The 16109-nt window shown below is 33.3% G+C and overlaps 2 protein-coding genes across 2 annotated transcripts; one reads left to right on the forward strand and one right to left on the reverse strand.

Moving 5' to 3' along the window:
- Positions 1-32: 32 nt before the first annotated feature.
- Positions 33-9149, forward strand: LOC144849164 (glycogen [starch] synthase, muscle-like). The gene is made up of 14 exons (XM_078706188.1): positions 33-335; positions 856-1037; positions 1473-1664; positions 1799-1990; positions 2678-2822; positions 3117-3234; positions 3564-3684; positions 4178-4344; positions 4802-4994; positions 5437-5563; positions 6252-6409; positions 6910-7011; positions 7212-7292; positions 7814-9149. The coding sequence occupies exons 1-14, from the start codon at positions 179-181 to the stop codon at positions 7916-7918; spliced, it is 2040 nt and encodes a 679-aa protein (XP_078562314.1). The 5' UTR covers positions 33-178; the 3' UTR covers positions 7919-9149.
- A 1021-nt stretch (positions 9150-10170) lies between these two features.
- On the reverse strand, positions 10171-15839 carry LOC144849258 (NADH-cytochrome b5 reductase 3-like). The gene is made up of 9 exons (XM_078706333.1): positions 15697-15839; positions 15060-15206; positions 14623-14695; positions 14160-14266; positions 13894-14023; positions 12896-12979; positions 12183-12268; positions 11333-11432; positions 10171-11006 (listed from the first exon to the last, which is right to left on the reverse strand). The coding sequence occupies exons 1-9, from the start codon at positions 15715-15717 to the stop codon at positions 10834-10836; spliced, it is 921 nt and encodes a 306-aa protein (XP_078562459.1). The 5' UTR covers positions 15718-15839; the 3' UTR covers positions 10171-10833.
- Positions 15840-16109: the final 270 nt, after the last annotated feature.

Below are 16109 nucleotides of genomic sequence, written 5' to 3' on the forward strand. Positions count from 1 at the left end.
GCAGTGTGTTTATTTTTATGTGGTACGTGGGTGCAGTGGTGCATGGTCAGTTTAGTTTGTTGATCAAAAAGGCCAGATTACGTAGGGGAGGTGGTCAGTGTGTAATTGCAGTAACATAATAGTCTAGGCCCAGGCCTATTGTAATTTAACTGTAAGTTGTCGACGATTGAAGCCTAAAATGATGCCTAAAAAGATAGAAAGATCTCACTCAATGTCCCGAGTGCAGAAAACACTTCCAGGGTTTGATACTGCCCTGTGCGAGATGGACAGAGGTGCCACTGCCTCTGAACAAAATATGTGGTTATTTGAGATTGCATGGGAAGTTGTCAACAAAGGTAGGCCTACTATATACTACATTACTATGAAATGTATTTGCATGCATTTTGGCCTTTAAAAAGTAGCTAAGAGTTGGATAACAGGCCTAGGGCCTATATTAATAATAATAATATCTATTAATTAAATTGATAATGATCGATAAAACTATAGACATAGAATGCATTGCATAGGTCTATTTCTATTTGTTTTTAAATTTTAATTTTAGCTAAATAAATCAAAATGTGTCCTTTTACTTGCCAAATCTAATTGGTTCCCACTAGGACGCAATTCAAGGACGCAAAGGAATTTGACCAATCATGATGCAATTGATCACCAAATCATCGTGTCGTGATTGGTCAAACTACTTTTTTCTATTACATATTTAATTTGGCTTCAGAGTGCATCCCCAATTAGTACAGTACTATATTTTTGGTTAAATATTAGTTCATTTCATTTATATAAATACTTAGTGTACATTTCACGAGGTAAATGGTTTGATTGACAATATTAAATTTCACAAGTCTAAATGTTTTTTTTTAGTTGGTGGTATATACACAGTGATTAGGTCAAAAGCAGGTGTAACCGTGGACGAGATGGGTGACCAGTATTACCTGCTTGGACCTTGTAATGAAAACTGTATCAAGACGGAAGTTGAAATAATTGAGCCTGAAAATCCACTCATTAAAAGAGCTGTAGATTCAATGAGAAAGAGTGGGATAAAAGTAGGTTCTCATTGGACAATAATTTTATACTATTTTTCTGGGTAAAATTTGTGATGCGTCAATTAGTGCCTGTGGATGGATCAGGGGCAAATTTAGGATTTCTTAAATGAAATGGGGGAATGTTACAATACAGTAACATCAATCATGGAGGAAATATATCATATCAATACCATCATAAAGCTCTATCACTATCAAATTGTATGTGACAAAAAAAATGTGCCTACCATATGGACATGATGATGTTATATCACTACCATATTTGTGCATTTCACTACCATATTTGGGTACATCACAATTTTGTTGTCAAACAAGTGTACATAGAGCTGGTTGATTTATTGTTCATCTTTCAGCTACCATCCCAAATGGAAGCTTTATATTTATGCCCTACTGTACCTACCTTGTTAAACATCTAGGTCTGTTATACTATCTCACCAGATTGTATGTGGTCGTTGGCTCATTGATGGCTACCCTAATGTTATTCTCTTTGACATTGGATTCGCTTCTCACATGCTGGACCAATGGAAGAAGGATCTTTGGGAATTGGCACACATTGGCATCCCATGGCATGACAAGGAATCGAATGATGCCGTCATATTTGGAAACCTTGTTCAATGGTTCATTGGAGAGGTAAATTATACTGTACATTTGATAAAATAGGTTAAGAAATTTACACATTATGCTTGTTATGGGAACATTCTATAAAAATACCTTTAATAAAAACATTATCATGCATCATATCATTTATTTTTCTCTTCAAACAGTTCCGTGCTGGTTTTGATTCTGAAGAAAAGCCGTTGATAATGACGCAGTTTCATGAATGGCTGTCAGGAATAGGGTTGTTGCTATGTCGTCTACGACACGTTGACTGCTGTACGATCTTCACGACTCATGCTACTCTCCTCGGCAGATACCTTTGTGCTGGCAATGTAGACTTTTACAATAACCTGGATAAGGTTTGTAGGTTGCCCTTCTTCTTACACATAGCATCAATTGAAAAACTGGGTTGTTTTTTTTTTTTTGTAGCTTATTTTGTGTTAATGACATAAATAATCTACTCTTGCTAAAAAAAATGGGTACTGGGCCAAAATTTAAAAAAAAATCACTTCTGATAAAATTTATACTGACAATTTGAATGCTGAATTACCCCACAGTCAGTCAATCGTTTTGTTTGTATTATAGTTTTATTCTAAATATTTGCATTCAAATTGTGAAGCAAGAGTCTATTAATCATCTATAATGGTACATATAAAGCAAAATACATTAAAAAAATGAATAACATGTAAAATAAGTAATAGTATAATACAATAGCAATTACCATCAATCATGACTTTGCTATTTTTAAGTAGGATTATTTTCCAGAATACTACTAAGTCATTCAAAAAATAACATATACGTTGAAAGTCATGTAATATCTTTTCATGTATTTTGTATAATTGTTACAGAGTAGTTTTTTCAAATTTGTATTTCATTCATAAAAATCAAAAGCCCCATATTTTTCCATACTGTTACTCTCAAACAATATCTAATTTCTGTTTATCATTTTAAATGATTATGGCAAATTGACTTGATGATGTTTCCAGCACATGATAGTATTCTATTTGTCAGGTTTTAATTTTTTTTTGTACTGTATTCATTTTCAGTTTGATGTCGATAAAGAAGCAGGCCAGCGCGGCATTTACCACCGATATTGTATGGAGAGGGCGGCAGTTCATACAGCGCATGTATTTAGCACCGTTTCTGAAATCCTGGCTATTGAAAGTGAAGCCCTTTTAAAGAGAAAAGCAGGTACATTTCAAATAAATATTCAATAACTAATTAATACTTAGTTGATTAGAACCCATTTTAAGGGACACTAAACATATGTCCCCTTAATAGAGGTTTCCCCTAATTAAGTGTTGGCCATAGTACTAAAATATATAATGCTACTTGTGTGTTTCACACGGTTGTCTAAGACAGAGTTCTACCGAAATTAGGAAAACCCCCCAAAAAAGTTGCATAGATACAAATGGATGGCTCCAAGGCCAGTTAGCAGATTCTAAATATTATGAATAAATTAGTCAATTTTTATTATATTTTCAGATGTTGTAGTACCTAACGGTTTGAATGTGGTCAAGTTTCAAGCCATGCATGAATTTCAAAACCTTCACGCAAAAGCCAAAGAAAAAATTAACGATTTTGTCAGAGGACATTTTCATGGGTAAAATAATGAATGATAGATATATCTGACCTAGTGCAGTGAAGCAAGTTTTGATGTACAACATGTAATTCCCTATAGTCATTTTTAGGACTTTATGAAGTGTAGCAGTGTACTGCAATCCTTGGTCCACCAATGTTTCTTGCTTTGCTAACCTTTTAACAAAATAGTGTCTGACCTGTTATACCACCAAAATATTATGTGGTCTAGTGGTAAGGTGCTTGTCCTGAACTGGAGAGATTCCATGTTCAATTCCAAACCAAACAATTTTTTTTCTTTTTCTGATAATTATGAATGATATGAAAGAATAATGAAATACATTTTTCCTACAGTCATTTCAATTTTGACCTTGATAAAACCTTGTACTTCTTCATTGCTGGTCGCTATGAATTCTCCAATAAAGGTGCAGATATATTTTTAGAATCCTTAGCAAGACTTAATTATTACATGAAGGTAAGATATCATTAACAGCTATAAACTATGTAGTATTTTGTGTTGCTGCTTGAGGATGCAGTATTCTACAGCTATGTCTACACCCCGGTCTACACTATAAAACTAGTTTGACAAAAAATGTGCGCAAACATCATCATTTCCATATATGGGCACATCATATTTTTTTGTCACATAAAGTTTGATAGTGTATACAGAGCTTTAGAACACTATTTATAGGCTTGGTTCCATTTTCGTTTTGACTTGCGGTGTGAGACAAGATTGAGTATCACAGAGCAATCAATTGCCAATGCCAACCTACTTCTGACCTTCATGATTACAAAAAAAAAAAATGACCTCTTAAGTAGTTTTCCTAGTACTTTACCTTATAAGGAGTGGAAGGGAGTAATTATCATCTTATAGTTAACCTACTAATGTACTTACCTTTTGAAGGATAAGTATCCGAATACGAGTAAAACTGTTTATATTGTAGTGGTTTTAATTATTTTCTCACCAGAAATCTGGTTCCAAGATGACTGTAGTTGCCTTTCTGATCTTTCCTGCACGCACTAACAGCTTTAATGTTGAGTCCCTCCGAGGTCAAGCCATCTGTAAACAAATGAAGGAAACAGTTGCTGACATCCAAGAGAAAATTGGCAAGAAAGTATTTGAGCATGCACTACGGTAAGATGTCTTAATGGATGTGCCCTTCAATGTCTTGGTTGGGTTTGGATGTTCACACTTTAAATAGTGGAGCTGTAGCTTGGTAGTTAACATGCTTGCCTTCCAATCCCAAGGTCCAGGGTTTAATCCTGACCTAGTGTCAGAGTTGTAACTCACAACTCTTTCAACACAACTCCCTAAGCCTCAATTGAGACTTAGTTTATAAGCAAGATAAATTATAAAATAGTTTATCAATCCTGTAATTGACGAGTTACTCCCTGGTTGATACGTATGAAATAAAATATCCATGGAACTTAAACATGATGTAATCTAGGTTTAGTTTGAAAGAGTTAATTTCGCATAAAATATATAGCTTGTGGTGAATATTATTACATTTTCCCACAGGACATGCACCTTCAATAACTAGTCCTAGAACTTTCACTAGCTGCCAATCAAATGTCTTTGTTTACCATTATAGAGGTGAGACACCGAAGGGGGAAAATCTACTGAACTCCAGCGATATGGTACAACTAAAGCGTTGTATATACAGTGCTCAAACGCCAAACCTCCCACCAGTGTGTACACACAATGTGATAGATGACTACAGAGATCCTGTACTCAACTACATCAGAAGAATCCAGCTATTCAATGGCCCTGATGATAGAGTCAAAGTAAGTTTAAGTTTACAGTGCTTTTTAAACTTGTTACATAATCTAACTTTGAATTAAAAAGAATGTAAAGTATAGAAAACATTTTAAAATATTTAAAGAAATATTGTCCCTCTGAAAACATAATCTTTTATTTCATTTTAATGTTACATAATAGCTGTATTCACTTTGACCAAAAATGGATTGAAAACAAATATTTACTAAAAATTAGTAAAATTGTCTGTCCGACAATAGGTTTTTTGGTTAAATTTAACAGTTTATTTTGTCTTTTTATAAGTGAAATTATCATCAATTAACTATTAGAATTGCAAAATGATTTTATTCAATCTTCATTTTTTATGTTTTTGAGGATATACATCTATCTATACCAGGCTGGTTTATTTCAGTGAATATTCTCAGCATTTTTACTACAGTATTAAGTAATTCTATACCTGGTTTTTTTCAGGTAATTTTTCATCCAGAGTTTCTTTCGTCCACCAATCCATTGTTTGCTTGTGATTATTCTGAGTTTGTACGTGGCTGCCATCTTGGAGTGTTTCCATCCTATTATGAACCTTGGGGCTATACACCAGGTAAAAAGCAATAATGAGTATATTCGAAAATCTATCTATGGTTTCATGCAACGTATGTTGAATAGTTCTAATATTCTTGTTGCTTGTGTTTGCAAACATATGCTCCATAACTCAAAAATATATTGTAGATGGAGAAGTATTCTATATATTTTAGCTTAAAGTTTGCGAATTTTCATTTTTCTTTTTCTGTTTGTACGTTTGTTTATATGGATGAAATTTCCGAAATAAAAGAAATTGAATTGAATAAAATCAAAATAGTAGAATAAAGTATACTAATACTGTACTTATTACTATTTTTTTCTAAAGTAACGTTACAGTAAATGTTCTCCAGAATTTATATACCATGATTAGAAGAAGATAATTCCCCAGTAAAACTATTATTAAATATTAATAATACTAATAATAGCTTACTAGTGTTTAAAATTACTCAATTTTTTGTATGTATGTATTAGAAGGGTGTAGGTTTATTATTTTGTTTGTTCCTGGTGCGCTAGTAACAAATCCGCACATAGTCTTTTGTAGACAATAATATGGACTAGTTAAACCTAAAAAAACTGTCCCAGTGATCTAGTTGGCAAAACAATGGCAAGGCTTTACACAACTAGAATATAATAAATACAATTGACCCAGTCCCTACTTATAAAACTGGGTATTTAATTTTATGTGTGTGACCTTTCTCTTTTTGTAGCGGAGTGTACAGTGATGGGTATCCCAAGCGTGACAAGTAACCTATCTGGATTTGGGTGTTTCATGGCTGAGCACATTGCAGACCCTACTTCTTATGGAATCTACATTATTGATAGACGAACTAAGAGCCTAGAGGAATCCGTTCAGCAGTTAGCATCAGTGAGTTTGTTATCTTAAAAGGGAAACACTGGGTTATCCCTGGTACAGTGGTGCTTTAAGTCAGATCATATAACATCCTCAATATTGTTTATAGATAACCCTAGATTCAATTTCAACTGTCACTAATGTTATAAATTCCTTTATGTATTAGGAGATTTATCGAACCAATCTTGCCATATATTTTATATTATATAACACCTAAATAAATTCCTGTCATTTGATTGGATGATTGTGGGTCACGTGGCATACAATAGTACACACTGTTACTACTTGAGAGAAAATTGAGTTTGAAAACAGGTGAACAGCTAATAAGTATATTTAAAAATGAATTGACAAAATTAAATGTTTATAGAGATACAATGTGAATGATTTTGTTGGAATTCATTATAATTCAATTCTGGTTTATAAAAAATATAAGTGGCATTGCAGAATAATCTGAATTGTGCCAAATTTACATGAAATTATAATGTATAATTGAAATGATATCCATTTTGTTCTAGTACATGTTTGATTTCACTCGTTTGACAAGGAGACAGCGTATCCTACAACGTAACCGTACAGAACGCCTAAGTGATCTACTAGACTGGAAAAACCTTGGAGTTGTAAGTGATTTCATTTATTTTTGAAGAAAAAAAATGAATTGAGAATTTAACCTTTGCTTGTATTTTCTAACAAATAAAACAATTTTAACTTACCAAAACTTTTTCAGCTTCAAGTGGCTTATTAGTCTTTATTTAAACTGTTTGTAGGTGGTACATTCATCATACAATATATGCTATATTCCCAGTTCTTTTTTTTGTAGTATTATCGCCAAGCAAGACAACTAGCACTTCACAAAGTCTACCCAGAACTATTTGACGTCGACGAGGAAGATGGTCCACAGGTAAGCTGTGTATCAAATAAGTTCTGTATGAATATTCATGTTTAAAAAAGTATAATTTTCAAAATAAAATAAAAGGTTTATTTTCACCATATTGACATATGCCTGACATACAATCATATAATACATTTTAATTTTACATATACAGTAACTACATAACAGTTGCTTTTAACCAAACAAACTTATAGGCTATAAGTTATACAAAATTTAAGTTTGATGGGAAATACAGTATGTAAAATTGCCTACTGTAAACATTATTAATCTCTAGTTTTTAGTCTCGCGGACGCGACTCTATAGTTCACTATGTCGGTCGGTCGGTCTGTCTGTCGGTCCGGTATCACTATGCGTTTTATCGCTTTTCTGTACTTTTTGAACTGTTTTGATGTACAGAAAAGTTTTAAAATACATTACTTTTTGAAAGTTAATTTTTTTCTGAGAGCACGCGACTTATGGCTGTTGGCCTTGTTTAAGATAATTTGATTAAATTTTTGTTTAAAATAATGTTTATAATTTTGTCATTTCAGCCATTCAGATTCCCTCGTGCTGCATCAGCACCACCCTCACCAACAAGTTCACGAGCATCGACACCGCTTGGCACCCCACCAGCATCTGATGATGATGAGGACTAGCTGTAGTTTTTAGGTTCATACATTCATCCCACCAGGGAAGAGGGACATTCATAATTGTACCTTGTCTTCCACAAGTATTAGATATGTTAAAGATGTATTGTCCACCTGAAAAAATAATTCTTTAAAAAAAATTTGTTGAATATGCCATTTTAATGTCACATAATAGTTATCCACTTTGACCAAAAATTGGATCGAAAAAAACAATTATGTACCTGAAAAAACTGTAATATATTAAGCAAAAAATAGTCTGATTTAAATAATCTTCATTTTTCATGTTTTTGGGGGACAATACATCTTTATTATTATCCACAGGGCAATTACAATTAATTAATTAAATATTAATGTAATAATTTAATGAATTCCATTGACTTAATTTTAGAACAGCAAAATGGTCTTACTACTGTAATCGTATGTGTCGATCAAATGGAATCTGTAGGTAAAACAATGCGATATCTAGATACTGTACATAGGTTTATTGCACAGTGTCAACAATTTTGAAATGAATTTTAAATGTTGATAATAAAAAACATGTTAATGAAAATTGGGTTGTTTTATATTTTTAATCATGTACTGTAATCAAAGTTACGTTATGATAAAGTACTCAAATTTCAATTCAGGTATTAAATGAGCATCATTTTTATCAGCATTTAACAGCTTTTAATCAAATTATATTTATAATCTATATTTTTGTTGTTAACCCTATGGATTGTTTTTGGAATACTTTAGTTAGTATATGCTGTGAGTGTTAATAAGAGTTGATAGTATAATCAAGGCAATCTAACAACAGGACAGTGAGTTTGCCTTGCTAAGACTTCTATTAGTCCTTTGATCTTATGTCTGGCTGCGACAAATACCAACAGTACTGTACAATGTATTTATTCTACACGACGTGATGTCTGTGAAGTGGCATGGAACTGATCGTGTTGCAGCCACAGATAAACTCTTTTATCTCCGAAGCTCAAAATCCTGTTGTTAGATTGCCTTAGTATAATTGATATTAGTAATATAATATGTGGCAGTTTTCAATGAAGGTTTTGGTAAATGAAATAATGTCCATTCCCATTGTTAAAAGACTTTAATTTATATTGTTTATTTTAATAGGACATATTTGTTTTATAGGAATTCAAAGTCATCTATATTGTTTGGGGATAATTTAGTTTTTTAATCAATAAGATATCAATGAAATGTAGGAAAATTATATCAATAAATTATAACAATTATTATTATTAAATGGAGATGTTCAAGTTTTCTTGTTTATTCCATATAAAACCAAAATTCATGTCTGGGTTTTTTTTATGAAGGATTCACTATTAACTGTGAATGTACCAACCATAAGACTAAAATAAAAGTCAATTCACACCTGGGGAGCGATAGTGATAATGGATTTTAAATGGAATGGTTCTTTGATTTATTTAATAAAATTGCCTTTAAAATTTGATACCCCACCAACAATTTGTTTCAAAGTTATCCCCACACTTTCCCAGTACCTGCACAGATCCACCAGTTTTCACTAAAATATACAGTAGCCTACAATTATTTTACAATAAAATTCTAACAAAAGCATACACTATTATGACATTTATTGCCATTTTGGCAGGTACATCATAAAGATGAAAAGACAATGTACGTACGACGTACATACATTCTAGTTAAAGACTGCTACTCCTCAGGTAGGCCTGGGGTAGTCACCTCATTAAGTTCGCCGCGGCGTAGCCTACTTAGTTAGCTAACTCACTGAAGCAGCCTATTGATGGGCCTAGCATTAATTATATAAACAAACTTAGCCTACCTTTTCTGCTTCCCGTTGGTAGTAATTGATTGTTAAATTTATGTTTATAATGTAGTCTTGTCACTCGCATGCCATAAACAAGTATTTTAAAGGAGAAACAACTATTTTTGTAAATACAGTATTTCACAACCTCAACACTCAGTCGACACTCTGCAACATACTCGGTAAACAATGTGCTCGGATTGGTTGAATCTTAACAAGGTGGCTACAGCATTGTTTGAATACCGCGGGCTTTCTCTCGACCGCGTGTCGACATGTGCTCATTGGCCGGCGTCGGCTGGAATTTATTTTAAGCGCCAAATAACCTGCTACTGAATAAGGAAATCAAACCCTTGGATATAGCACTGAGCAAGGCAATCAAATTTAATCTTTGGTTGGGAGGTTATGTCTTCAGTATGCGACAGTAAACAAATGTTATAGTAACTACTGAATTTGACCAGCAATAACAAGACCAAGACTAATCTCAAATTGTGTTTTTTTTAATTCATAATTTGCTACATACAACCCTAACATGGAAGACTAAACAGTTAATTCTGACAGTGGAATTAATGCTGAAACAAAGCTTAGCTTTATATACTAAATTATAATTTGTTATTGAAAAGTCTGTTGCCACAGAATATGACATTATAACCATGATTAATCTGACACTAATAATGTTTGACAATTATTTCTTATCTAAATTGATATTCTTGTTCTACAAAATCTTAAGCATTTACTTCAATAGTTTAGTGCAATATTCAAAAGAAATATATTTCATGCTACAAATACAATTTAAACAAAATAAATTTATTAATTCTTTAAAATATTTCAGTAATATAATGATATCAAGAAAAATGAATATACTTTTGAAGTAAAATTTATAATAAATGATTAATCTATAAAAAAAAATCACCAAAATGTGCAGAAGCATGGTGGTATTTTAAATACACCTGGCTCTAATATGCATACATAATCTGAAAGGTCAAATTGCAGTTATTCTATATGCAAATACCCTATTTTCATTAAGCAGGCGGTGAAATTTACAAGCAATGCAAGACGTTTATCATCTAACCAACTATGTGATAGTTGGTGCATTTGCATGTATAATTTGTGATAGGCACGCAGTGACATTCTAAGCACACCTGGCCTAATATGCAAATCGCCTGTCTTCTGCATAACCAAGTTTCTCAAGGTTGGGTTGGCAGGCATAGTTGATCATTGGTGGTGGTCCACACATCAATATCAGGGTGTCGTCACCAGGTGGTGGCATGTTCTCTTTCAGCATATCTTCAGTGACGAATCCAGAACTGTACTTCCATCCTACCAAGAAAGATTATTTAAGGACATACTTTAGTAATGATTATGTAATATTTTTACAATAAAACTCTGTCTACACTATCAAACTATGACAAACAAAGTGTGATGTGCCCAAATATGGTGGTGATATGCCCAAATAGGGTAGTGATATGACATCATCATGTCATGTACATTATATTTTTTGTCACATAAAGATTGATAGTGTTGACAACATTTTTCAAAACCATATTATTTCAATCTTGTGAAAGCTCCAATGCGATATCATTTACTGTATATCACAAGACAAGAGTTGACTTCTTTCCAATAAAACATCAGAGGGCTTAGTTTACCTTCTTCAGGTCGATCCAGAGTATACCAAAGATGGAACCTTGACTTCTGTTCGCGTGCAATCTCCTCCAACTCATCGCGAAGAAGAATATCGGCTTCGGTCTATTCAAGTAATGGAAAACAAAATTTAAAATATAGGTTAGTTTTATTCTACAACAGAAACATTGTTACACGTGCATAATGTGTGTACACTGGACCAACATCTTTACGTCCCATTCAAATAGAATTGAAATATTTTATTTATACTGGACGAACTCTTCAGTCAAAGACTGATCTCCCAGAGGGCCCAGCAATGGTCAGTGGCTGTGATGTACTAGTACACCGACTCCAATTCATCTCGAAAGATGTACTAATAGGCTCTTTAAAGTGCACATGAGCTAGATGTGTACACTGGACCAACAGCTTTACATCCCATCTAAAGGCCGATGAGAGAGTAATGTACGACGAAGAGCAATATGAAACAGAGAGGTCTCGAATCCATACCTTATACATTCTTGTATCATATCTTTTATAGCAATATGCTCTCTCTCTCTCTCTTGAATACTATGTTTAAAAAGTTTCCAATCAAAACTGTGCAGTGTAGTAATATTTTATTTTATACGCATCCAACAGCGAGTAAATTGCCAATTACAGAATGGATTTGAGGCTTAGAGCGTGGAGTTGAAAGAGTTGTGAGTTACAAGCCTAGCACTAGGTCAAGATTGAACCCTGGACCTTGTGATTGGAAGGCAAGAACGTTAATCACCAAGCTACAGCTCCACAACTAGTTATTACTATTATAATTTTTACAAAATAATTTTTAAAAACTGTATTGTAGGATTTTTAAAAATATTAAATAATATGATTACTAACTTGGTTAGCAAAGAGAAGCCAGAGATCAGTGGTGTCGTCAGAATGCTTGAACACCTCACGGATTAACTGCAACATAGGGGTGATGCCTGCAAAACAAAACAGTTTATGATTCTAAAAAGAAAGTTTATTTTGTTGCATTGATCCTGTAACTGGCAGTTATAATCTTTGGCAAAATGATATCAAAAGAAATAGTAAAGTAGTACCTTTAGTGATTTTATTCATTTTTTATTTCAAATGTGTTAATTGAATAGAACTAGCATTTTTTAGTTTAAAACAAACTTATTTTTTTTACAATTTGTTGTATGTTCATCAGAAAAAACCGACACACAGCCTAATTGCTGAATTCAGAATTTTTTCAGCCTAAAGAATAAAAAAACTTATGTTGGCCAATTCGCTAGTTTAAAATCTAAAAAAAATGAGCCTCTGGTAGAAAATTCACTTATACATGCAATTCCATTACAAAATGTAATGCTCAATAAAAAAAACAGCAGTTCTTAATTTTGGGCTTTGCAACCAAAAAAGCTCTGTCTACACTATCAATCTAGCTTGACAAAAAAATGTGTGATATGCCCAAATATGGTAGTGATATGTTTAAATATGGTAATCATATGACATCATCATGTCTATATATGGGCACATCACATTTTTTGTCACATAAAGTTTGATAGTGTAGACAGAGCTTTAGGCCTTCACATTGGCAGTAACGTCTTTACCTGTTCCACCGGCAATGAGACCAACCTTACTGGCGGTCTTTGTCTCAGGAGGTGTCTTCTTGTCAGGTCTGATTTTAAAAGAACCTGAAACAACAAGAATTAGGAAATTACGAATCAAGACAACTCAAAAAATCATATCAACCAGAAAGAAGTACATCAGTTCAGGCATTCATTCATTTTATTAAGCCATACAAATATACAGTAAAATAAAATTACAAGTTAAGAAAAAAATTTTTTTTGTCGGCTATGGACGCCAAAAGTAAACTCAATTACTATAGCCAGCAGACCTGACAGTCCAAACTAAGAAATTCAAACACATAAAAATACTATAATACTATATAAAGCGGTATATAAAGACACAAACCAAAAAGAAGAGAAGTGCATCAGGAGACCATTTCTGATCCAAGGTGGTTTGTTCAGACAAAACTCTTTGCCTCTCCTCACATTTTGATGCCTGGCAAAATTGCTCAAGAGGGAAAACCCAGCACCCATGCGGTGGAGAATGGGACTTCACTATAAAATGTCTCCATTTTCTGGAAAATTCTGATTTGGATTTTATCAGGAAATAAAGAAATGTAACTTTACAGAAAAATGTGGTTTGCAGAAGGCATTTTGAAACTTTTTGAGTGGACTATGATAATTAAAGATGTATTGTCCACTTTTTTGGAATACGCCATTTTAATGTCATATAAGTTATCCATTTTGACTAAAAATTGGATAGAAAAAATGTATTTACCTGAAGATATTGTAATTTAAAGAAAAAAATAGTCAAATTGGCTGCCAGCCATGTGGGTTTTGGTTGAATTTAACCATTTATTTTGTCATTTTATGAGAAAAAAATTTCATTTTTTTTCTATGAAAGTGATTAACTTTATTAAAACTACAAAATAACCTATCCAAAGTCTGATTTAATTAATCTTCATTTTTCATGTTTTTGGGGGACAAAATCTTTAAATAAAATATAATTTTTTATTCCTATATTTGACAATACTACTTACCCTGCCCTTCATAATTAAGCAGTCCACTAGGTCCTTTAACTTCAATTCCATCGCCGATCTCCATGGCTTCCAGGTATTGCGACATCTTGCCACCATCCGGGAACTTGGGGTGCACATCCTTAAAGTATACCTATGGAAAAGTTTAGGAACAATAGCATTAAAAAAATATGGGAAAAATTTATATCTCGCTCTTCGGGGAGAGAGGGCTATTGTCGGTTTATCCAGGTAAGCCAGGCATGAAATAGACATTAATTATTATTTCTCACCTTAATGACAAGGTCCATGTAGCCTTTGTCATCATCACTGGTCACTGGTGTATAGGGACGGATAACAAGACCACCATCAATACGGGCAGTCAGATAGATGTGCTGACCTGTTAGGAAAAAAAGTATAAGTTTATTTGGTGTTTATAAATATACACTTGAGGACACCAAAACACAACATTACTAGCCACGCCCTGACATCGAACCCACAAGGAAAAATAGAGGAGCCCTTGGTTTAGAGAACTTGAAAACATTTCATAGGAAATTGGCCTCTATAGGGGAGTTCTACTGTAGATGCATGGAGGTATTATACTTTAGGGCAATAGGGGATTTAGAGGCAAGGACAGTTATCCTCCATTGTTAAAAAATCGATAAACTTCCCAACACAATAAATAGGGGCCAAATTACAGGAATTTAACAACCAAAAAATAGGCCTAGTACTAGTATAGAATAGATTTGTACATACCAACAGGAAGGCCTAGGATGTGCTGGGCAGACGGCAATGCAAATCTAAACCGTCTGGTGTCTGGGCTCAAAATCTAAAAATATTTTATTAACATAAAGTTATGAATATTAAAATACAGGATTATGCATTTCATCGAAGTTTGTTTAAACATTTTTTTTTTTTAAAAACATTTCTATTTCATTTATTTTAATCTGTATCTTTATCAATTTTTTGGAAAAGATATTTTTAAAACCCATTTTTTAGGTTCCTCACTGGTCAGTGATTTAGTTATAATATGTTTGAGTTTCCTCATCCCGTGTACTTATGTGCTACTTTTTATGCTGGTGTATTTTATTGAGACAAATAAAAATGAAATAAAATGTAAAATTTATTATATATAGACATTAATCTGACTGCAAATATTATTTCAAATTTCATTTTTATACATTCATAATTACCTCCTTGTCGGCAAGGCTGAGTGTGTACTTGACATTAGGGTCCTGGAGTAACTTTGGAGGTCCCTTTTCTTTGCTTCCGCCAAGTATAAACTTTAGGAGGACTGTACCTACAATAACACCAACACCAATCACGAACGGCACAGACGTCTGTTGAAATAGAAATAATAATTAGGCCTAATATGTCATGATAAAACTAAAATATAAAAATACCGGTACCACAAAAAAAAAAACGTTTTTAATAATAATTTAATATAAATAGGCCTAGGCTAGGTCTGCCTATATAACATTATTATACTTATTATAGAAAAAGAAATTTTGCAAGCTACTTTTAAGATATTGATATTAGTTATAGTACTTTCTACAAATAGACCAACCAACGGATGGCATGTGGACGGATTGTGGCGTGTTCCTTGTTCCACCACACCTACACCATTGGAAGTCAGTGGGCCACCACCCGGCGAAGCGATATCAAACACGCGCGTGCAATAGGTGCGGCCTACACAGCAGAGAGTATGTTGACTAAGCCTAGCCTCTAGGCTAGTTAGTTAGGCCTAGCCTAGTACTAGTAGCTAGCCTAAGAGTAAGTTTGTCATATGAATTGAGGCATATTTTAAGCTAATGCAATAAAACACAATACCGCTAAATCAGTAATGCCCATCTTCAAGCCTGTTACTGCTCTCTTGGTAGGTTATAAAGTAAAAATAGGATACACGAAATGAAATCTCCTCCGCAAAAAGAAACCCTCACCCTGGGAAATCGTTGGAGCGGAACGAAATAATTGTTTGCTGCCACCATATCTGATGAACAGAGCAAAAGATATTATCTAGTCTTTAATCCATGATATTATGTAGTCTATCTTTGTGAACAGCCCCTCCCTCCTCCCTAAAATTTAAAAACTATATACTGTAATATAGTGATTAGAATATAAAATGTTTTAACCACATGTTTTTAAAATTTTTCTTTTATTTTTCAGTGTGTGAATATTTAATCATCTTTCCCTTCAATTTTTAGTTAATAAAACGGACATTATAGTCAAACCCATAAAAGTGC

The sequence above is a fragment of the Antedon bifida genome, chromosome 7, assembly GCF_963402885.1.
Source record: "Antedon bifida chromosome 7, ecAntBifi1.1, whole genome shotgun sequence".
NCBI lineage: Eukaryota > Metazoa > Echinodermata > Crinoidea > Comatulida > Antedonidae > Antedon > Antedon bifida.